The 24,653-nt window shown below is 40.7% G+C and overlaps 2 protein-coding genes across 3 annotated transcripts in view; both read left to right on the top strand.

Annotated features, from left to right (window-relative positions):
• The window catches only part of LOC117952083 (A disintegrin and metalloproteinase with thrombospondin motifs 2-like), a 104,539-nt gene extending 91,994 nt beyond the window's left edge, over positions 1 to 12,545 (top strand). The window contains exons 10-23 of one of the 2 annotated variants that reach the window (XM_034884182.1): positions 391 to 504; positions 600 to 745; positions 1,081 to 1,256; positions 2,768 to 2,901; positions 2,993 to 3,116; positions 3,618 to 3,698; positions 3,803 to 3,966; positions 4,134 to 4,290; positions 4,418 to 4,553; positions 4,730 to 4,937; positions 5,279 to 5,408; positions 5,910 to 5,996; positions 9,254 to 10,092; positions 10,198 to 11,433. In XM_034884182.1, coding sequence (XP_034740073.1) covers positions 391 to 504; positions 600 to 745; positions 1,081 to 1,256; positions 2,768 to 2,901; positions 2,993 to 3,116; positions 3,618 to 3,698; positions 3,803 to 3,966; positions 4,134 to 4,290; positions 4,418 to 4,553; positions 4,730 to 4,937; positions 5,279 to 5,408; positions 5,910 to 5,996; positions 9,254 to 10,092; positions 10,198 to 11,433 — 3,732 coding nt within the window. Of the gene's footprint in view, positions 1 to 390; positions 505 to 599; positions 746 to 1,080; positions 1,257 to 2,767; positions 2,902 to 2,992; positions 3,117 to 3,617; positions 3,699 to 3,802; positions 3,967 to 4,133; positions 4,291 to 4,417; positions 4,554 to 4,729; positions 4,938 to 5,278; positions 5,409 to 5,909; positions 5,997 to 9,253 lie in introns of both variants that reach the window. The other variant, XM_034884181.1, reaches the window with a different exon arrangement.
• A 4,518-nt stretch (positions 12,546 to 17,063) lies between these two features.
• si:dkeyp-72g9.4 lies at positions 17,064 to 19,347 on the top strand. The gene is made up of 2 exons (XM_034884190.1): positions 17,064 to 17,218; positions 18,218 to 19,347. The coding sequence occupies exon 2, from the start codon at positions 18,220 to 18,222 to the stop codon at positions 18,991 to 18,993; it is 774 nt and encodes a 257-aa protein (XP_034740081.1). The 5' UTR covers positions 17,064 to 17,218; positions 18,218 to 18,219; the 3' UTR covers positions 18,994 to 19,347.
• The last annotated feature ends 5,306 nt before the right edge of the window (positions 19,348 to 24,653 follow it).

Below are 24,653 nucleotides of genomic sequence, written 5' to 3'. Positions count from 1 at the left end.
GTCAATGAGACCTCAGCTTTTGGCCTTTTAACCTTCTGCCCTCTGACCTAATTAAACCACGGGGTGTCTCATTCTGAGAGTTTTGTCTCTCTCTCATCCTTTGGTTTAGTTTCCATGAATGGCTGTGTGTTTCTCAGTGGAGCGTAGTGTACAGTGCAGTGACAGTGCAGGGTCAGTGTTGTTATTGTGGGGTATAATACTGTTGTGGTTATTGTTGTAGTGATATTTCTCTTCTCATCTCTGTTTTTATTTTTTGGGTGTTTAGTCTCATTCCAGCTGTCTCATGATGGTTGACTTGTAATAATGAAGGCCAGTCTGTCAGCCCAGTGTATGTACTGGGTAGTAGGGCTTTTAATTGTAAGAAGGAATATCTCTCTGTGTGCCCTGCAGTATCGCACCTTCGACCCATGTAAGCAGCTGTGGTGTAGCCACCCAGACAATCCCTTCTTCTGCAAGACCAAGAAAGGACCGCCCATTGATGGCACCTCGTGCGGGAACGGGAAGGTATTTATACAACTCACATTATGTGGAAGAAAAATGATTTGATGGCACACTGTATCCAAATAGCAACAGTTTCTTGTATTTTTCGCCTATTGCAGCATTGCTTTAAAGGTCACTGCATCTGGTTGACACCTGACATTATAAAGCAAGATGGAAACTGGGGTTCGTGGAGCGAGTTTGGTCAGTGCTCCCACACCTGTGGTGGAGGAGTACAGTTTCGCAAACGTAAATGTGACAATCCTAGGTATGAAACAGTGTTTCCGTGTGTGTGTGTGAGTGTGTCTGTGTGTGATCGCAAGTTTTCAGACTGTTCTTATTTATGCTAAATTCAGATGAAGCTCTACACTTATTTTAGCAAGCATACCTCTATAAGTTCTTGATAGTAAACCTTTTGATAATTGTTGCAATGACTCTTGATAGTGATAATTTGCACCTTAGACATAGCTCAAGATAATTTGTACAAGTGATAAATGTACTATTTCTGGTCCAAGTTATTAAAAATAAGCCAAATAACTTTAGAACTGAAACAAAACCCATATGTTGAACGTCAATGCATCCTCTGCCCTGCAACCCTCTCAGACCAGCCAACGGGGGCCGTACCTGCATGGGGAGGACTAACCAGTTCCAGATGTGCAACACCAATGAGTGCGAGGATATCTACAGCGACACGCGAGAGGAACAATGCCACGCTTGGGCCCCCCGCTTGGAAATCCAAAGCAATCCGCAACAATGGCTGCCTTATGAACACAAAGACCGTGAGTATACACCCACAGATGGAAACGGGTTAAGGAGTTTTTTGGAAAGATGGACATAGAAAGAGGCCATCACAATACAGATTCAAGCCTGTGAATGACAAACCATAAGTGATAATACACTGTGGAAGTTGTAAATATGCATGAAAGCCAAAAAGTGGAGGCGACATATAATGTTTTAAAGTGGTTGGGTTTTAGAGCTCTTTTAATAGTTTGTGTTCTGTTAAGGTCATTCACATCTGGCTGAGTACAGCTTTAAACTACGGCTACGCCCTCCCATAAAAACATGCCATCTCTTTAAAAAGTCTTTTTAAAAACAATCTTCTTTGAACTCTGTGTCTTCTCTCTCCACATTCACTGATGTGATTTGAACTTGACAGCCCCCCTCTTCTTTTTTCCATTTATCAATCTGTTGGCACATATGGATAAACTATCCAAGTTCTCCACTTAATATCCAAAAACTTTACATTATTGAGAAGATTTAAAGTGTAGTATATCGTTGTCAGACCTACCCTGTCTCTCACCCTGTGTGTGTGTGTGTGTGAAAATATCAGAGAGAGAAAGGGAGGTGAAATTGTATTCAGATAGTGTTCGGAGAGAAAAAAAAGTGTGTGTCTGCTCAGAGTGTGAATTTGTAGTATTTGTTCAGAGATGTTAAACACTCCGCTGCTTTTTGTCTCTATTTAGGTCTTTTCCCAATTCAACAGATAAACTGTAATATACTTTTGAGCACAGAAACATGAAATGTAAGGCTGTTTGGTCTATTACATTAGATCTGAAGCCACACTGTCTCCTGTTTTTTTTCCCAGATGGGATCAGATGTTTCCTCTATGAGTAGTCTGCAAAATATGGTGGATTTCAGGGGGTCTGTCCTTTACACAGCACCTTATACCTCCTGAAAACATCGAAATTGAATTTGGGAGTTTTCAAAAATTAAGCTAAATAAGCCAATTTTTTTAAATTTAGACTATCTTCATTTTACTAAATACACATTTTGATGCATAGCTTATTGGAACGAGTGGCTAATATAGACATGGAGGTATATATAAATCCATGAATACATTATAAATGTACTTACACTTTAAGACTTGTGTATAATTACACATGCAGTGCATATGCATGCTTCCTCGATTATCACAGCGTATTTCACACACAAGAGTTTCTATGCCTTTTCAGTTCAATCTAAGAAAAGTGTGTTTTCTCCAGATATTATAATTCTACAGTAGCACGTCTGCCACCTGCTTATTAGTGTCAAAGCAACACAAGACAAGGTCTTTGGATTATGTCCATGTGTAATAAACGTGATTAAGTAGGAGTGTTCATTCTCACTGGGATGAACTGCCAGGTTTTGTCTCTGGAGGCTCATGTAGTTGTAGCATGAGTCACACAGACAGACACAATGAGACACAGCGCCACGCCAGAGCTCATTCAGAAAATAAAAAAGAACGTTGGTTGTAAAGATGAAATCCAATCCCACTTGGGTCATTTTGTGTTTGCTTGTGTTTGTTTCCCAGCTGAAAAACGCTGCCACCTGTATTGCCAATCCAAGGAGACACGTAATGTGGTCCTTATCCAGGAAATGGTCCTGGATGGCACACGCTGCTCATACAAGGATCCGCACAGTGTATGTGTGCAAGGGGAGTGTGAGGTTAGTGACGTTATGCGTGTGTGTGAGAGAGGAAGTCAGCCGCATATGGTCAAATCTTTCTGTGTTAAACTTTCCATGTCCTCATGAACAGAAAGTGGGCTGTGACGGCGTGGTTGGCTCCTCAAAGCAGGAGGATAAGTGTGGAGTGTGTGGAGGAGACAACTCAAGCTGCAAAACTTTCAAAGACACCATCACACGTACTGCTAAGAAACACGGTAAAGACACACTATCAGCCATAATAGCCCTTATCTTAATCTAGGGCAGACTTGACATGGCACCCTCAGTGTAACATCTGTCTATCATGCTGTTGTATGGGATAAATAGTTGGTCAGTGTCCTTTGCTTATAGGCTGTACACCATGCTATGTGCAGCTAAACATCGCCATCTAGAGGAAGATTTGCAACCATGTCCATGCCTCTGTGAGACCTGATTTGACATGTCTCCAGGAGTCAAGCACTGCCAAGACGTTTTGTCAAATCTCACTCTACGATCGAATGTTTTGTATATTATCTAACCTTTGATTCCCCAACAGACCTACATTACAGCACATAAATTCCCAGAATCAGATGTTTACTTTGAATTACTAGAGTCAAGACTGTAAGGGTTTTACCTAGGAAGAGCTCTTTACTGGATCAGCTGAGGCTATTAGTCAGGAAACTGTGAAATGAGCTTTTTATGATGTTTGAGTCACAAACCAGATGTGTGTTTTATTTCAGGTTTTCTTAAAGTCCTTGAAATCCCCAGAGGAGCGAGACACTTACTGATCCAAGAACTGAAAGCGACCTCACACACTTTAGGTATCGACATTGTAAATTGTTCTTTTCCGTGTGATTGTATTGTATTGTATTGTATTCATGTGTGGTACAAGTTTAATCAATGAATATTTCTCACCCAACTATAGCTGTAAAGAACATGGCATCAGGACAGTTCTTCTTGAACGGGGAAAATGATTACCCAGAATCCCACTCGGTCATAGAAAAGGGCGTGGAGTGGGAATATGAGAATGACCACGGCAAAGAGACACTTCAGACCACTGGTCCTCTTCGACATGGAATTCTGATTATGGTACACATTCAAATGAGTGAAAATAAAAAATAATTTGGTTATACATAAGCATTTTCTGCATACTAAATTATCTAACTTACACTTGAAATGTAAATATTTATTTTGTCTAAATTGATATCAATTATCTAAAGTGTTCAGTCAGTTTAGTCACTTCTTTCTGTTTGCAGATGCAATTATATGGAGATGAGGACGTGAATTTGACTTATAAGTACATGATGAACATGGACAGTGACTCTGCCATTCAGAACAACATGCTGGTAGAGGACAGTGCCTATGAATGGGCTCCAAAGAGATGGTCCTACTGCTCTAAGCCTTGCGGCGGAGGTACAGCCAAGAAAGGAAAATACTTGTTGCGCAACTGTTGTCTTTGAGATAAACTACGTGCATTTGGCATACCTGTCTTTATGTCTGTGCTTGCATTTGTTAAACTTCCCATCCCTTCTTGCTGTAGGGAAGCAGTACCTGCGATATGGCTGCAGAAGAAAAGTTGAAAGTAAGATGGTCCACAAGAGCTACTGTAACAAATCCAACATGAAACCTAGAGGAGACACCAGAGACTGCAACCAGAAGCCCTGCCCTCCACCCATGTATGCATTGTATTATATGTCACCAACTGCAAAAAAATAAAACACAACTCAGATAGATAACTTTTTTTTTACATTCAGCTGGCCCTCTCTTACCTCCTCTTTCATTGTTTACTTCAGCATTTTGACATTTTGAATGCCCTCAGAACTTTCTCTCTCTCCCCCGTGATGTTTTCCAGTTGGGTGACAGGGGAGTGGCAGAACTGCAGCAAACCATGTGGAAAGACGGGGATGCAAATCCGTTCGGTCAGCTGTATCCAGCCGTCAGATGACAACACCACACGTTCCATCCGCAATAAACACTGCAACGACGACCGGCCCGAGACTCGCAGACCCTGCAACCGACACCCCTGCCCCACCCAGTGGAGAGTTGGCCCGTGGTCGCGGGTACGCTGGCTTGACATGGGTCAACATGGAAATAGGAAATAATGTTGGCCGATTTCAATTTTTGCAGGGAAATAGTTGTACTGACATTCCTGCATTGCTAAACAGCTGGTATTTTTGTAAGACATTCTGTTTTTTAAATATCACAAGACTCCCTCATAACTGTATTCTTGGCAGGTTTGACAAGCCTCTGAAAAACAGATCGTCTTCACTGTTACTACTTTGAGTAAACCAAAAATAAACAGTCATTACATTTCCAACGGGGGAACTTGAAAACATTTAATGTCCATAATTAACAAGTGATTTGTAATGTGCTTGTTTGTGTGTGTGTCCTGCGTCTCCAGTGCTCAGTGACATGTGGTAATGGGACCCAGCAGAGGCAGGCTCTGTGCCACACCAGGGACAACACCATCGGCCTGTGTCTGGACAGTAAGCCCGACACCATCAGAGTCTGTCGCATGGATCCATGTCCCAGTGAGTTTAAGGGAACCTCCAACCGATACATAACTTGCCAGGGCAAACTATGTGGAAGTCACTCTAATGTATTTAATTACACACAATTGTCCTAAGAAATTAAGTTTAGTAAACTGTGGATGGTGTTATCATAGTTTTGGTCAACATTCCTATATGCAATACTGACATTGCACTCAAAAATTACAGTAAATAGATGACATTGTTAAAAAGAAGTTTAGTATGATGTGGCATGAAACAAGAGATGTCAAACAATCAAACAAACCCCTACGTTACCAAAACTTAGTTTTGTTTTTTCCTCAGATAATCTGTTTTACCACTTGTGTTTCTTTTCCTGTTTTAGCAATACCACCACGATGCCAGATATTGTAATGATCCTTGAATACATAAAGACAAACTGGTCCTGATAGCAGTGTAGAAAAGAAGATGCGAAAGGCGCTCACAACAACCATTCAAAGAGTTCCCTTCCCACCTTAACTACCGTCATCCCTCTTTTCTCTGCAGAGGGCTCATCAGACCTCAACAAGAACGGCAACATCTTGATCCAGTGGCTGTCGCGCCCCAACCCCAACTTCCCGAAGATCTCCTCACGTAAAACCTCCCTCTATAGTTCCCAGCCTGGTCTCCACAGCAGCAGCCGCAGCTGTATGTCTGTACTCTGCTGGGCCCTGCCCATTTCTGTCCTCCTGTCTCTGCAGGGCCGGCCCCGGCTGGCCCCCTGACCTTCCCCACGGCCGTGCCTGTGCCCACACCCGTGAGCAAGCGGCAAAGCTTTCGCTTCTCTTTTTTGGGGCGGGAGGGGGTGGGGGAATGTTGCCTCTCTCTCTGTATGTCTGAGACGGCTCTTAATGGGGGGAGGTCTCTGGCTCCTGTGTGTGCTAGTTGGTTCTCTCTTGCTCTGTTTCTCTCTCTCTCCTTTGTGGAGCATTGTGTTGTAACCGCTGGCCAGTCGAAAACTCAAAAGATCAACAAAAAAATTGATGTGAAAAGGATTCGAAGTGGCAAGGCGAACAGGTTTTCAATGGGCACCTCCTGAGACGTGTCGAAAAGCCATTCATGTGTGAGAGGGGACCCCCCTCTGCATTTGGCGGCCATGTTTTGCGCGAGCTAGCTGCGTGTTGTCATGGGTTACCAATCCTGAGATGCAGCTGCGCTTTTTTCTTTTTATAGCGCACTGTCATTGTGGAGAGAAACAGGTGTGAAAATAAACAGAAAAGGTATATAAATATCGATATAGAAAAAAGTTGAAAAAAAATATGAAAGCTTTATTGTGAATGTGATCTTGTCACAATGAGGACATCTTTGCTAAAGTGCTCATCTGACATCTTTTCGAGGATGAGAATGGCGTCTCATTCTACGTTCCATTCCCAGATTGACAGGAACTCAACACAGGGACAGGAAGTTGCATAAGTAAACCCTTTGATTTTTGGGGGAGGGAACTGTGTGGTGAAGAATCTTGAAGAAAGGCTAATTTAAAAAAATAAAAAAAAACACACACACACACATACAAAAAACAGGGTAGTCTGACCGCTTGAGGTTGCTTCCCATTTCACCTCATCATCAGCCATCTTCTCTTTGACTGTTATACTAAAGTTCAATAAATGCAGCTTATTTGTGCTTGCAGACTTTAAACAAATACATCTATAAATATATTTGTATTTATATATATATATACCTATAAATCTAAATCTATATGAGTAACAATAATATTAATAATGTTTTACCATGAATAAGCTGTAGCTTATTTGCCTAAAACCTTTGGACTGCTATTGATCGCTTAGATCCTTGACTGTTATGTGTATTTTTTTATTGATTTTACATGAATACAGATGAATATTTAATAATGGTTAATTGTTTTGGGGGGAAGGGGTTAGACGTATATTATGCAGGATTTGGTCAGTTAGTTGCCTCTCCATTCTCTCAGATGGATCAGTGGTTTACTGTTGCTTCTTGTTTTCTTTAAGGATAGGATCACATTTTGTCATGCACATCTGCATCCATCATCTGTATGTGTGTACACATGTGAGCGTTTGTCTGTGTGTTTGGGTGCATGTGTTTCGTGTGATGAGTGAGTTAATGAATGCATGATTGAAGTAGATATACTAGTCTTTTCAGTGAAAGTGTATTGATCTTAGTCCCGTGGGGAAAGGAGGGAGACAGCTCTTTGTGTGTGTGTGTGTGTGTGTGTGTGTGTGTGTGTGTGTGTTTGTGCGTGTGCATGTGCATGTGCATGTGTGTGTGTAAAGGAGCTTCATCATTTGGGCTTTTACACATTGCGATCAGATACAGAAATACCTCATAAACTTTGATTTAAGAGCGTCCGATGATCTCGTTTTATTTTGATGAACATTAACCACATGAACAATGCCTTATCTTGGATTGAATGTAATGGCATTTATCTGTGAAAGAGATGGCTTTACTCATTCAAAGTTTCACTCAGAATAGAGGCAGCTTCAAACCAACTTAACAAACTCACACCCGCCAACCATCAAACCTACCAAGGTGATGTTGGACCAATGTCCGACTACTGGGAAGGGTTTACAAAGGGCCTAGGGTATCGACACATTACATCTAGAAGAAAAAAAAACACTTCAGACTTGTCATTGTATTGTGATCACATATTTCTGTTGTGACTATGTAGCGAGCTATCCAAGGTTTCCTTCTGCTGGAGTTGGACTGTATGAGACCAAGCCAGACCTAGCAGTGCGACTGTATATAACATTGGTGTTGACTGTATTTAATAATGTTCATGACTGTTATTTTCTTCTATAATATTCTATACTATGGGTAACTGTTTTGTGGCTTCACTGGCCTGCTGCGTGGGGCTGGCTAACGTTTGGCTAACGTTGAAGAAACATTCAGATGGACTACGTGCACTGCGTCTATATGCACTTTGATTTATCAGGGAAATTTTATTAATGTTTTGTAAATGTTTCATATGACACTTAATGTGCCATTCCAGTTTTTACATCATCATGGAAATTATGTATTTCGTTTAAACAGCAAATATCATTTATGTACTTCATGTTTTTTTCAATCGATTAACAGATTGACTGGTTGATTTCCAAGTAATGAAGTGTTTTACCAAAGTGACTGTGAACTTGTAACTTTCGATACAGTTGAATTATTTTTCTTAAGAAAAGAATATATCTATATATTGAGCGGGGGGGCGTACATCTCATTGTTTCAGTTACTGTCATTCTCAACAGCAAAGTTGTATCAATAAAAATGTTTTAAAAAGTGTGATTCTTCTCTCATGAGGAATGTTCACTGGCTAGATCCTTTGTCAGAGGAATTGTCAAACATTGCCAGGAGAACGAGGTTATTTCTGCTGGCATGGTACAAACATGGTACAAGTCAAGTGGTAGAGGATTCAAATTTAACAAATGAAAAATGATGCACGCCTGAAGCAATGGCAACACAAAGCTACATGAGCAGGATAAAGTCGTAATTAGAACAATGTGACCTGAAGTACGGCTATAGTTACAACACAAGACTGGCAACCCTTCTTTTTTTCCCTTTCAGCTGCTCTGGCCTGATCTATTGACTTCTCTTGATGTTTGGGTTTTTCTCCTCTTCTTTCCTGCATCCTCTGCTAATGGTCTGGCTTTACTACTGTACTCTGCATGGTGGAACCAATACACACACACACACACACACACACACACATATGCATGTACTTTATGTATAAACGAACATGCACACAAAGGCTAATGTAACATTTTTATTATTGCTCGTTCTGTCACATACAAAAGACCTATTCCAGCAATCAGACACATGAACACACCTCTTTATAGTCTCTATCGCTGACTGCACCCAGACTCAGCTCTCCGTTTTCTCCTCCACAGGCCAACGTTGTCATGGAGACCGCTCTGTGTTCTGTCGCATGGAGGCGCTGAAGCGCTACTGCTCTCTACCAGAGTACCGACGCATGTGCTGCAAGTCCTGCAGCAATGTCACCATGCCAGAGCCTCTGCCCAAATCCTACTCCACATCCACACCCATCACTTCCATCCTGCCCAGTGTTACAGCTCCTCTACCCACAAGCACTCTCAGCCCTGGCTTCACCTCCTTCCAACCCATCCCAGCTGTAATCACCACCATTGCAGCTTCTACCATCAATCGCTGGACCGCCACCATTTCTACCACTGCTGTTCCTCATTCCACCCCTTCCCCACTAAGTGTGACACAAATGATCACTACTCATCCTCGAGCTGCTACCAGTGCTCCTGCCCTCCTTACTACCTTTCCCATGGCAACAACCTCACTTATTTCCACTTCTCCCAGTGTTACTGCTCATCCCTTACCTCTGCCTGCCCCAGACATAAACGAGTACACAGATCCACAGTTACAGACCACTATAAGTAGTCCAACTACATCTGGTATGACTATTACACACCTTACAGCAACAACCAGTCAAACTATGACAAATCCAATAGACAGCCGTACAAAAACAGACAACCCAGTAAGATCCAAGCCCAAAAAGATTCTGCCAAAGAAAAAACCCCAAAAAGTGATTCAACCAAAGATCAATCCAAAAAAGAATACTGCACTAAAAACTACTACAAGAAAAGATCTTTCAACAAATATCAATTCAAACAAGAAAACAAAAATTGCTCCAAAAAAGAATGCACCAGAAAAAACAACTCTCAAAAAGATGGCTAAACCAAACACTACTCCCAAAAAGATTACCACACCAAACACTACTTCCAAAAAGACTACTACACCAAACACTACTTCCAAAAAGACTACTACACCAAACACTACTTCCAAAAAAACTACTACACCAAACACTACTCCAAAAAAGACTACTCCTCAAAGCAGTATTCCACCAAACACTACTCCCAAAAAGACAACTCCAGCAAAGACTACTCCCAAAAAGACTACTCTAGCAAACGCTACTCCCAAGAAGACTACTCCAGCACACACTACTCCCAGAAAGACTCCCCCTAAAAAGACCACTCTCAATAAGACTCTTCTGGTGAAGACTACTCCAGAGAAAAAACCCATACCCATGCCCAAAAAGGAGGCTCCCCCAAAGGCCAATCCCAAAAAGAAGATTCAGCCAAAGACAAAAGTTACAAAGCAAACGCAAACAAAGACAAATCTCCAAAAGAACCCAAAACCAGGTCTCAAAAGTGCCACAAACTCTCAAGTTAAGGTTAATCAGAATAAGGCCAAGATAAAAAAGACTAATCCAAAAAAGAAAAAAATTCAAACAGTGTCTCCATATTATACTACAGCTTCAACTCCAAATACAAGTCCAGAACAATTAAGAGAATACCTTTCCTCCACTATCTCATCTAGCACTAGTGTATATGCCACTGGTGCAGGCATGCCTTTGCCTGAGTCCAGAATCAATGTTACGTACATCAATAACAGCACAGCAACTACAGATGAAACTCCACTGTGGTATCATGATGCTTCTGCCACCAGACCCGGCACTTTTGGTGATGCCATAACGCCGACTGGAACCACTCATTTTGAAGAACTCAACATGCCTAGTGGAACCAGCAGCGGTGATGTCACAGTAACAGTTGGGACCATTCTCAGTGGTGATGACAGCACCACGTCCTACAACGATGCTGGAATAGTTAGTGACACCATAGTGCTAGACGACAGCTTCACTATGGTGATCCCGACCATCAACGGTGAAGATGTGAAAGACCTCGCGTCCTCACCCTGGCTGGACCTGTCTGAGTACATCCCTGTGAGGATCCCTGTTCCCACGACAACCTCAGACCCTGCCACAGACTCACATTCCACCACTTTCACTTTGACAACTGAAAAAACAGCTATCTCAACTATCACCAGACCACAGCAAAGACCAGAGGAAATCAGCGAGAACAACTCCATCGACGTCATATACAACCGGATCATCGGCGTAGACAACGACATCTCCCACAACAATCTGATTCCAAAGCGCCGGGTCAACCTACGAGAGAGAACCAAGAACAAACGCATTCAGGAGCTTCTGGAGGAGAAAAGGAACTTTCTCCTAAGAATGAAGAGAGGCCACGCATTATAAAAAGACCAAGCCTTCTCATTTCTCTTATAGAGATGAACATTTTCTTTACAGACTTTTGTAATCCCTGTTTAAACCCCTCTGAACCGCCATGATGCTTTATATTAGGCCTTTCCATTAAAAAAGATGGTCATATTCCACTCATGACAATCAGGACTGTTGCAGAGAAAGAATATTGTGGATAAATGTTAAAACAGCTGCTCTAAATAAAGAAAACCCCTTTAGAGTACAGATGGTAGCAGATTTGAAGCAAATTACATTGCCTGTGTCATCACAATAATGAGACACAGAAGGGATGAAAAATGTACATCCAGTTTGCTAGTTTGGCCAGCACTTTACAAATCCGAGCTTTTATCCCCCCCAAACCACTTAAAATCTTGTTTGAGGATTCATCAATGATTGGTAGATAAGGTCTAACATTGTTTGTAAAATGGTATTATCCCTACCAACACTAATGGAGCAACACAATCTACCACCTAGAATCCAAATCTCCATCTTCATATTATATTACAAGACTTCATCTTATTTCCCTACAGACATATCTCTGTCCCTAATAACAGCTACTGTAGGAAAAGATGAAGACATCTCCTTGTTAAGTGGCCAGCACTCAATACACAGTGCAAATTGGAGCTTTTGGAGGCCTGAAAGCAATATGGCAATGCTATTCAATCAAAAAGTCCAGTTTTCCTTTTGGTATAGTTAAATTGTGTAAAGGTCACACTGTTTGCATTGTGTTACCTTTCCAAAAACAAACCTCTGTCTGACTACATGGGTCTCTCATCTCTCAGGAAGTGGCATTTTTGTATTAACGGCCAGTTAAGTATGGTGCTTTTTTTGCCAGTGTTGCTAAAAGGGATGTCCCTTGTGCATTTATTTATGTACCGTACAAAAAATACAAAAAATATTATACTAAAATAAACAAGCCTGTTTGTATTAACTGTATCCAAATAGAAGCTTTAAGGGCCAGTTTGTTTTCTTTTCTCTAAAAGTGTTATTAGTGTACATCTTGCAGCAGCCGCAAAAGCATCTATGGATCTTTCCGTACAATATATGTACATATGAAAAAGAACTTAATGAATATTTATTAAAGTTAAAGTGCCTGTGGTATTTTGCAACTGTCAGCGTTGTGTGATTTTTGTTCGAGTGACAATTATCCTGCAGCCTTTCTTTATGTTTTTGGCTGCAACCAGTTGTCAGAACGTGGGCCTATGAGACCTACTGCTGCATCACTTTCAGGTTAAGACTGCTCTGCTTCCAGTTAAACAATCTCATCAAATTAGCAATAGAATGCTGACAAGCTTTTCTCAAACCAATGCATGTTTAAATCCAATTGCACTAATGCAATATCTAACACACAGGGGGAGACATGGCACCAGTAGTCATGTTCACTGTATGGATTATAATAATTTGTGGTCAAACCACTGTCGTCTTTTTTATAACTTGACAGGCTCAGATTGTTCAGAGCATAGCTGCCTTTGGACTGATGTTATTTTCTGGTCGCTAAAATGGAGTCTAATATAGTAAACCTCCTGGAGCTGCTCCAGCAGTATGCAGTGTGACTTTACAAAACAGCTGCCTCGGGTATAGTCATACGCCCCCCTGGAATTCAAATTGTAGCCCAGGAAAGGACTTGCCTTCATTTATTTCATGAGGATCTCTTTTTTTTTTTTTTTTTTTTTCTATCAGCTAAAACCCAAAGTGAAAATTGGTCACATTTACCCTGTTTCCATCAAGGCATTTTGAGGGCCGGTTTATAGCCAGTGCCTAATCTTGAACCAGTTCTTCAAGTTTCGACAGCCAAAGAACTGACCCTTGGCCAGAAAAGAGTGGCAACAACTCTTTGCTGGTCTTGAACCAAGTCTTGCTTATGTCAGGGGCTGGGGGTGGGTTTATCATGACCAACAACACCAACAAAAATGTGGAAAACAGTGGTCGGTATCAGTGACTTCTAGAAGTATGGTCCTCTGCCAGATGAACTAGATGGAGCCTCGAGAACAAAACCCATGTTCGAGGAGATACAATAGGAGAAGGCTGCAACGAGGTACAACCGAACCGTTGAGCAGAATGATACCAAACTAAAGAAGCTAAGAAAAGAGTACAGGGACTGAGGTCTGGATACTGTTTCTCAAAAAGCGTCTAAGTGTCATTTTTCTACAAGTTTAGCGCTAATGGAATACCATTTGCCTCTGTATTGGGTTAAGATAATCCAAATCTTTGCAAATAAACACTAACTGCATAGCTAGATATCCTTGGAGTAAGAGGGACAATGTGTATTTTTCTGACTTGGGTGGACAGGCCCTTCAGCATGACATGAGCATCATGTTTGTATGAGTATAAATTATGAGAGAGAGCTAACAAGTTCATAATAGCTCTCCTGACTCAATTTACACAACTTATCCCTTGTGGTTTGTACTTATGACACAAGGGGTCACAAAAACAGTTCACTTGTGGAGTCCAACAGCCCACCACGTGAAGATGGTTATTGATTATGATCGTTTTTGGCAAGACTGTTTCAGAGAAGTGGATATCCAAGTTTGTTAATTTTTTAATAATACACAGTTGTGTTGCAATGGGTTGCTTAATGTTGAAAATCTTTCATAAATCCAGATGTGTTGCAATATGTTTCTATTTACTGTAATTGTATTATATTGTTATGCTGTTATGTGTTCTTGCTGTTTTGCCCATCCCTTGTGATTACATTTTTCCTCAAAAATATTTCAAAACAACTTGTTCTTGCAAAAAGCAGTTGTCTCTCATAGGGCATTCCCCTCTCTGCCCTTTAGAGGACGACTCTATTGGCCATCTATTGGCTCAGCGCCCTTCTGGCAGAAGAAAGCTCAGTGATAAAAATGAATAACCACGCTCTACAACCACAGCACTTCCATTTGTCCATCCTTCTACTCAAAGTGCCAAGCTCTCTTCACCCACACACTGAATCTTGTCTTAGCCATATAACAGAAGCATCCTACTGTATCAATCTAATTCTTATTGAACCTACAAGTGGCTGACAACAAACTGTTCAGGTCAGAGAGAAGAGCCACTCTAAACAGGAGTGGAAGTGTTTAACCCTTCTTTTGCCTTTCCATGTAGAAACACTCTGACATGATCTTATCTTTTATTGTGAAAACACAATGCTATCATTGTAGGTCAATAGGATATACTGCACAAGATTATTGCTGCATTATGCTGTAAGATAGGATAAAAGATTGAATTTTGGTAGTAGCTGAGTGCGGCCAAAGCTCATGCTGGTTCACAGTCATGGTTTACGGGAGCACAATAGAACAAAGACAGCGTTAATGTTAGTAGTAAAACCTGTGAGTTTCCTCCTTTGGATAGTCAACATGTTTGCTGGGAAAATGGCTCCTTGTGTGTAAAGTCAGTGCATGAAGCCACCTCTGGTATTTTTTTGACAATATTTTAAATCATGGGCTACAAAGGGGCAACACTTTTTGGGGTTTACTAAAGAAAAAACAATTTTTAGAGAAGAGAGGAGAAAATTTGATTTTTCCTGCCAGATCTTGTTCTTTCAAAACCGTGTTTCAGTGAGCAGGATGTTAACAGTCAATGCAAATAAATTTTTACGGATAAATAATCAGTCCCCTTAACTCAAACAACTTAGTAAAATAAATTCAAAAAGTAAATTGAAGAATTTCATAATTACTGAAACATGTATGTAAGTGCATGAGACATTGACTAAAGGAGATATGTAGATGTGAACGTGTATGATGACTTTTCAAAAAAATAATACAATTAATTTTATACTTATTGCATGGGGTCAATTTGAATATAGTGCAAGAATATGGTTTTGTATATTGTTTTCATCATCAAAAAGCAACTCAACCCATTCCTAATCTCACACACACAGCAAAAAATGCAAATGTCAGCATGACTAGTGTTTAATGTTGTGTCTTCTGTTGTTTCTTAATACCTTTACAGTCTGCCATTTTATTTTTGAAATACTTTAGAATTGAAGCCTAGTTGATGTTGTGCCTTGTGTTTGTCATGATGAATGCAGTCAGTGTGCTGCCGGAGAATCTGTCAAGAGTATAACTGAGCTGTGTGCCGAGAAAGAGAGTGTGTGTGTGTGTGTGTGTGTGTGTGTGTGTGTGTGTGTGTGTGTGTGTGTGTGTGTGTGTGTGTGTGTGTGTGTGTGTGTCTGTGTGTCTGTGTGTCTGTGTGTGTCTTATGGCATATTTTAGTTCGTTATGACTATAGTCCATTAGAGACCCATCAAAAGAAAAGGAATCTTTTTATAGGTTGGATGCATAGAGAACGTGACTGTGACTCATCAGAGGTCGTACTGCCCCCAACAGGCACACACACACAAACCCACACACACACACACACACACACACACACACACACACACACACGCACACACACACACACACAATTCCATAAGACTGAAAGACTTTTCCCCCAGGCACAGGGGCATCTTGTTGACTGAAGGGTCTGAAGCACGATGTCTTGTGTATAAATCCTCTGGTGAGCAGTCATGTGATCCTACACAAATCATGAATGCGTCACATCATAAATAGATTGAAATACACATCTACATTTTAGTTGTCAAATAAAACAAAACAAAAACAAGAATGTCTATACACCTTAAGCAAGATGGCTTTAACAAGTTCTAGCCTACTATGGAAGTGCATCACGCCCTAAATCTTCCGAAATGCCACATGCCTCAACACAACTACTGAAATGAGAGTCGGAGAAACTTCTCAGGGGAAAGGAAATCTGTTTAGTTTTGAACAGTAATCAAAAACTAAGCAGAGGAAAAATACATAAACGATTGTCTCCATATAACCACCAGCCCTCCCATTTTTATTGTCAAATCTTTCTGTTAATTAAGACACAAATAAAGCTGCCCAGTGGAAAGTCTTTATGTTTATAGAACTCTTGTTACAGCTGCCCCACATCCTCAATAATGGGCTGTCCTTCAAAGTCCACTTTACCACAAGCTGTAATGCTTATGTAAAATGTAATGCTCTCTTATTCATTATAACTGAATTTGTATTTATCTATAAATTAAAGCAATGTGGGAAAAACGTCTAAATTCACATGCACTGTAGTGGTAAAGTGTATTACATATAATAATAATTAATGACATGAATTAATTATCTAACGGGGGAGAATGTTGGAGCCTCCTATAATCTCATCTATGTGTAATGCACACATACGCGCAAAGCTCTCATGTTACATGCTTTACATTATCAATGTCAAACATGTTCAGCTCCACAATATGCAGATTTCATGGCACAAAGAAGAGTATTTTGGTAGATTTGCCAAAATTACAAGGGGGTGACTGTGTTCATTTACAGTCAGTCATTTCTATTTTTATTCCATGTCTTGAAAAAAATCCAGATGAAACAAATATCCATCTAGTCTATCTCTTCTCCTTCTGTTTTTCTGTTTTGTTTTGTTTTACCCTGTCTTCTCTTCCCTTTCTTTGTCCTCCCTCTTTCTCTCTCTCTCCCATCTTTCTCTACCCCTGTTTTTCTCTCTCCATCAATACAGTTGGCCAACGACAGTGCTTGGGCTGAGAAAATAGATGGTGTGTCTATTTTTAGAACCGGGGAAGGAGGGCAAACCAAAAGTAAGCTAGGGAGGGAGGGAGGGAGGGAGGAGGGATGTGAGAAGAAGATAAATCTGCATTCTACCGCTGCCTCTCATCAGAGACAGTTGGAGCTACAGAGAGGAGAAGCAGCATCACTGGCTGGAGACTCAGCATCATAGCAACAAAAGAGAGTAAGAGAAAAGGAATCAACTGGACTCAACAAAGACAAAGGTGAGTGCATAAAAGCCTTATATCATTACTGAAAATGCACAAGGTTGAAAATACACAGGGTGCCTATTCTGTGCTTGAGCACAGAGCTGCTGGTGTGGAAACATTTTTAGCTGCTGTATACCAAAGGTGTGGTCTAAATTTAGCAATGGTTACACCTTGGAAGAAACTGGGAGATGCTGGCATTTTGGTTTGGGTTGTGCTATATATGGCATGGAGGTTGAGACAAAAATATGTTGTAGGCTACACTCAGGGTTGTAACAATGTGGGGTTGCATAATAAAATATAAGCTGACAGATTCTCTGGCTTTACATGACTGAAATGGCATTTCAAATAGTCAGTTCTTTATGTTGCCTCTTGCTGGGATTGTTTGTATTTTGGGCTGTTTACACTGCAACTCTAAAGTACGCTAGGGAATGTTTTTTTTTTAAATTGGAAAGAAGAGGAGAGCAAGGCTACATAAATTTGATTTGATACAGTCAGGGGCAAAAATAGATGGTTGTGTTTTGAAACACTCCAGGTTTCTAACAGTTATTTGTCTAGCAGCAAAATGTTATCATTGGAAAAATACATTCATCTGACGTGGTATAACATAATGGACTCATGGAAACCAAACTGCACGCTTAAAAGAAAATTGGTTTTGTTTGTCTACTGAATATATAGCATAGTGTATGAATATGTTATTCTCAACTGGGAGTCTCCGAAATGCTGTTGAATCAAAATAATGTTTTCTTTGATAGATACCACATTGATGTGCTGTTTTCTAAGCAGAACCTGGCATCTACAGCCTTTTTCTATTGTACCTTGTTAAAATCATATCATAATTTCAAATTTAGCAGTTATACTACCAGCCATCATTTCCCACTATTATTACCACATCCAACTATTTTGTTTTAAATACAGTTAAATTCAGTTAATTTACTGCAAAACTGCTTTTACATTACTCTGTATGTTCTCAAAAATTTGATAACTTGATGTCTTCCCTACATGTCTTTCTCCCAGCTATGCGACCGCGGTCCAGACTGCTGTCCAAGAGAAGACTCCTGCTGCCCACAATCAGAGAGGGCACCGAGGAGACGTTGAGGGATTTGAATGAGGCCAACACACTCCACATCGCTGGCCACGGCCCGGCTGTCTCCTCTGAAGACTACCTCCTATCCATCTGCCACCTGGCCCACCCTACCTTCCCCAGCAGGGGCGCTTCCCCCGACAACATCCACACACGACAGCTGGACGCCGTGCAGCAAAGGTTGCGGCTGTCACGGCTCAGTGGGACCCCATCGACCGCTTTTGGATTCAGCCTTACAGAGGAGGCCCATGCCATCAATATGGAGCAGGGAGAGGAGAAAGGACTGAATGGTGAGCTGATGTTTGGTAACTTTGACCCCCTAGAGTATCTTTATGGCCACCAGAACAACCTCTCGGGAGGTGTGAGGAGAGCATTTGTTGAGGGAAGGTTTACAAGGCAACATGGGAGGGAGGGCCAGGCTTGCTCCAGAGCTTACAGCTTCCCCATGACTTCAAGTCCAGACCTTCCGCACCAATGCAAGAGCAGCTGCCCTGACTTACACAGCACTATTTCAAATATCTCACCAAAGCACAGCTTCTCTAGGTTGGAGGCCAGGAAAGGGACCACATCAGACAGAGGAGCAGAGGCGGAGAGACAAAATCCAACCACCAGACAATCCCTTATCTCCCAATGGATCTCTGACTGCAGGTCGGCGTGGAGGGAAGCGCGTGTGCGTGCCTGCATGCTGCCCGCCATTGCAGAGATATAGGGCACCAACATTGTGACAGTAAACATTCCTCAATAGTAAAAGTATCCTTATCTTTTTTGTAAGTGCATGAGACATTAACTGAAGGAGATATTTAGATGTGTACTGTATTATGGAGATATATTGAAAGGATACGATTAAATACACATTCAAAAACATACAGACGCAGGTGGATATTGTCATTATTGTCCTTCTGTAATGTTATCTCAGTGTTGTCATATGCAGTTGTGACCTTCACTTGTATGTATGCTGGTGGTCATGCAAAGTCATAAAAATGGACAAATCTGCAAAATGCTTTTTTTACCTAACAGTGTTTTTGTGACATAATCTGAATCAGTAAAAATATTTTGATAATCTTAACCAAAATGTGTGATGTGTTTTCTGTGATACAACCTTTGTGCGTGAATCCTTTGAAAAAAAAAACTCATCTCAGCTCTACTGGTGCCAGGCGCAGGGGTTTCTATGGTAACTGTCATGGGATCCTGCTCTGGTAAACACGTGCATGGAGAAACACAGGCTGAGCAAAGATGACACCGCTGAATGTAAACATGTTGCCATAGTCGTACCGCTGCATCTCACAATCAAAGCATAACATCACTGATTCACATGAATACATTTCAACATTGTAACAGAACAGAATATTCTGAATTTTGTTTGTAATTTAGTTTTAGAAAGGAAAAACATTGGCTTTAATTGTTAAGATTTGTTTTAATCCGGGATGGTTTATCCAAAAAATGCAATTACTGGCTGTAGTTTTGAATTTTAAACACTAGAGGGCAGGCTTGGAAAATACTTTGCATGCAGCCTGTCACACATTTTACAACCTGAAATCTCCTGTGCATGGAAGGCCATAAAATACGCATTTTATTTAAAACTGGCACATCAGAGGTCATGGTAAAAGTCTCAATTCACCCTAAAAACATAACACAAAAAACATATACCTGTGCAATTTGTTTGTATTTAATTTGTGCTCCCACCCCAATATATTGAAGGGAAATCAAATTTTGTTTGTGCCGGGATAAAGGATTTTACTTTTGAAAAAAATCAACTTGTCTTTCCAGAGACAATGTCCCTGCTGCATACACTGTGAACTGAGCTACGTTCTACAGTCCCTTTGACAAGCATGTTCTGAGGATTGTCCAGAGCTCACTGTTTCTAGAAAGTGATAATGCCAGTGCTGTTGCCGTTTCATGTATACATTTTCAATTCTATGAGCAAACACATTTTACTTATTTTTATACAAAAGTAGAAAATCATTAAAAAGTCATTAAAAGCTAAACATAAAATGCACTTAAGAGCAAAAAAGAAGACACAAGTTGTTCCATTCCATCAAGGTAGAGGATGAAAAAGTCGCTGAACTGAACTCTCTGCTGTTGATGCATTGTGATAAACAATTTTGAATCATTTGGTTTGCACTTTATAAGCAAAAGTAGTTCAAGTTTAGAGTGGTCAAGCTGAGACTCTTGTTTACCAGAAAAAAATACATTGGCTCTTTTTTTAAAGAGCTTATGGATCATTCTGATTAATCACAACTCGGTTACTTATTTTAAAGGTTTAGACAAGCTTTCTGCAATGACCGTGTTGTACTCAACTAATTAATTGCAGAGATTTGGTAATGCTGCAGCATTGTTGCATCGGTCGCAAATAGGCATGGGGGTTTGAACCCTGGGTGAGACTTTCTTGCTGTTTCAAATATGGCCAACCTACTTGCCACAGTAGATCTCAAACAAAGTTATCATCTGCAATGAGGGGCAAGTACCAACATTTTGGGAGCACACTTTTGGTTTGACCATCAAATCGATACGTCTATACGTCTGCATTGTTGGATTGCTTACTACCTGTCTGATTGTATGAACATTTGTTGGGAAAAGGTTGCCATGTTCTCTTTTGTATCAAGACTATCTGTTCACAGAGTTACATATTCCATAAATAGGGGGGATGGATACACCATGTGGCCCATAATTGGGCATAAAAGGCTCAGGTGGGCATGGGTTCAATGATACACATAAATGGAACGGTATCCGAAAGGCCTTGCCTTGGAAAGATAGTCCCTTCACTAAGAGAACCAAGGTTACCATGAAACGAAAAAATATTTGGGGTGAGTACATCGTTCAGGTTTGGCATTGCCAATTGCATTGATGGCCAAATCTAGCAATCATGGTTTAGGATTGGGGAACATTAAGACATGGACCAAAACTAGAAGAAACATCGGAATGCAGGATGGAAACACACATGCTGATGGTTCCATTCAAAGAAAACCACCTTCATGGTCACAGGAGAACAGTTTCTCAAGGAGGCTGCAAGCCTCGACATGCAAGTCTAACCAACTTCACAGTTTGGGAAGAAAGATGGTGCCATTAGAGTATGTAATCTGCATGAAAAAAACACAATTTTTACACATTTATTTTAAAGGTGCTCTAAGCGATGTTGGGTGACGTTACTTCTTGTTGACGTTTGTCGTATGTTCTATCAAAGAGACTAGCTTGCCCCACCCTCCTCCTCAAGCTGTCCCTTGTTTTTGTTGCCGTTTGTAGCCCCTGGGCTGTCTACAGAGGCTGCATTATTTTCACACTGTGTTCTGGGGACAGGCAGCTCGTGGAGAGTAAGGAGATGTTTGCGAGAGATGTGACAGCAAATGTTGTAGCTTAAAACATGCATGACATCGCTCATCACACCTTCAATTAGTTGAATTTAAAATTACAAATCTGTCTTTCTGCAGGCTGTCAGCCCAACTAAAGCGACTTTGTTTGTTGTGGATGACTCACCCTATGGCATTGTCATTGTCATTGCTCGGCCTTTGAGGCTAAAAGAACACCCACTTTACATGTATTTGTAAAACATCATTCTTTCTCTAATGTTAATGTATTTGAACACAATTTGAAATGATTAATATAGGACCTTTAACAAATTGCCAAAGGTCTCCACCATTCTGTGGAGGCAATCAACCTCAGTTAGGAACTTCACAAAGGAACAACCCTCAATGAGTCACTTAAAATGCAGAGTTGTTGATGTATGATGACACTCCATCAGTCTAGAAAAGTCTAGCTCATCTCTATACATACATTTCTACATACAGTTCTTTTTCTACCACAGATTTTGTTTTTAATCCAGCATGACATTTTTTCCACAATTCACTTTGTATTTTCTCTTTTCTGCTAATCGTAGAAATCACTGTTTAAACAAAATGAGAAGTGCAACTAAACCAGGCTATGTACCTTTGTGGTATTGACATTGGTGAAGTGCTGCACTGCTTCACAGAAAGGAAACAAAAATTGTTAAAGATAGGTATGGTTGGTAATCCCATTGCATACCCAAACCCACGTTCACTCTCTACACAGCCAATAGCAACAACACAAAACGGCTAAAAGCCGGACCGCAAAGTCACACCTTTTTGTTCCTGTGCCAGTTAGAGAAAATCTACTGATGTACGCTGGTGCACTCTCCAGTCCCCAATAAGTAAAACCCATGAAATATTAACTGAAAGGAAGCCATGAAATATTCAAGCTTGCTAAGTGCAGTCTGTCTGTCAGAATGAAATCTTCAGAGTTCATCAGAGGTGGCAGCAGCCTACTGTCCCACTGCAAAGCACCACATGAAATAAATCCACCAATAAGTCAACCAGAGAAGGTCCTGATATGACTTTAAAAAATGTGTTTTGGAAAAAGATTTGTTTGCATCAAAAGCTCTCTTCTGTGACATTGGTTTAAAGAAGTGACACTTGCTGACCACCTGACCACTGTTCTTCAGTCTATAACATGCTGTATGTAGAAACAGATGAAAGTCCCTTTCACTGCTCTTTATTGTCAGGGGCAACCCCTGCGTCTTAAATTAGCACCGCTTGGCCTCGACCGATTTCTAAAGAATTCAACAAACTCAGTCTCTATTTCCAGGGTTAAAAAAATGAGGCTTGGTGCAACCTTAAGCAAAAATACATATTACAATGAACCAATTTTCATGTCCATATTTGAAGAAAGTAGTCAGGGTTAACACTTGAGAATTAAGTATCATATGTGATGAAATTTTATGTTTTCAGTCATGTAGATTGTTTTGGTTTTACTTGACCAGGTTTCGAGATATCAATGGTATAGCATTGTATAGTCACCATCCGTTGCCTTTGTGGCCCTTTGTCATTCTCTAAATGTTGTCAATATAAACACTATAGTACATTACAGGAAAGCAGGAATTTCAGTACAAATTGAGTTTTTTCAATATACCATCTTTGTGGTCAAAATATAAAAGAAAAGTGAAGGATATGAAAAATAGAGAAGGAAATAAGTTGTGATGTGATATCAAGAAAAAGTGAAAGAGGATATAACTGAAAGTAGACTGCTAGTATTCTGCTGAAACCAAGCATTTCCTTTAAACCGCATGACTTTGGGAGATCATAGCATTCTAGATCTATCTGACAGTGGAGGTGAAGCTATGTAGCATTTCATCATTAAATTGTTTTTGAGTTGTGTACTAAACTATTCGAAATGTTTCCAACAAAGTTAAAACCAATAGAAATTGGATTTTATTCTCAGACACGGAGTGTATCACCTGATTGCCTGTCAATGGCGTCATATAAACTGGTTGCTTCTGGCGAGACACGGTAAACACCTGATAACAAGTCAAAGTAATGACACAGTAATACAGCATTTTAACACTAATTCTTTGCAATTTTGCATTACAGTAATCAAGTAGAGATAGGCTTAAAGGTGCTCTAAACGATGACACGCGTTGTTTAAGTTACATTTCTTGTCACACACTGCCAACATCTCCCCACTATTCGCCAAAAAAGACAAGCAGTGTACCAGCCAATAACCAACAAGAAGGATTTTGGGGTGGGGGTTGGAGGGTTAGTGTGCAGAAGCATGAAAGGGAGGTCACCCAACATTGCTAAGAGCACATTTAATACTAAGACAAGTCACTCATGTTAAAGCTATGGTGTGTAGTTTGTTTCCCCAATTAGAAATTCTTCTAAATGACAACAACAAATAACTGCTATGCTACTATGCTGGGAAGCATGGCAATCCCTGCTTTCAAAAAATACCACAGTGTACATCAACCATAACAGTAACCTCATTTCCCAGGAGACATCTCCTCCAGGAAGGACAGTTAGGGTGCGTTGGGAAGGATCACGATCCATGCTCAATAGTATTGGCTGAACACGTCCCTCTTTTTGGCCGGATGTCCATTTCTTTGTGTGGATTTATGAGGACTATTGTTAGTTGCCCCTCAGATTTCTGCGTGGTAAATTGAGACAGATAACCAGACTGTCTGTCCAACCTGAGTTTCCTGTTGCTGTTCTTTTTTTACAACTCGCCCGATCAAACAAGGGAGTGAGAGACGTGGCATTTTATTTGTGCCGGGCAATCGGGCAACCCTAAGTGTTGAACCCTGTAGCAGCCTACATGTGTCAGTTGACAAATCCTAACGGTCCCTAACTTTGGAGGACCTTAGGCGACCTCTAAGGTCCTTCCTGCGGGAGTGTCTTCTAGACACAATCAATTACCATTACTGTTACTTACATGTATCGGATTGAGGTCACCAAGGCTGGGTGCAGATTCTGAAAGTGTAGGTTTAATAACCCACCAACACCATGTGTCCCTCAACTTTGTCCGGACGGCTCATAGCAGCTTAGTCTCATAGGCTATAATGCTCTACACCCACTCTCTCTCACA

Source organism: Etheostoma cragini, chromosome 10, assembly GCF_013103735.1.
Source record: "Etheostoma cragini isolate CJK2018 chromosome 10, CSU_Ecrag_1.0, whole genome shotgun sequence".
Classification (NCBI taxonomy): Eukaryota; Metazoa; Chordata; class Actinopteri; order Perciformes; family Percidae; genus Etheostoma; species Etheostoma cragini.
Note: the sequence above shows the minus strand (reverse complement) of the source record. Positions and strands in the feature narration are given on the sequence as shown.

Bases quoted from the DNA above. Each gene is read 5' to 3' on its own strand.
- si:dkeyp-72g9.4 (XM_034884190.1), top strand. From the start codon at position 18,220: ATGCGACCGCGGTCCAGACTGCTGTCCAAGAGAAGACTCCTGCTGCCC.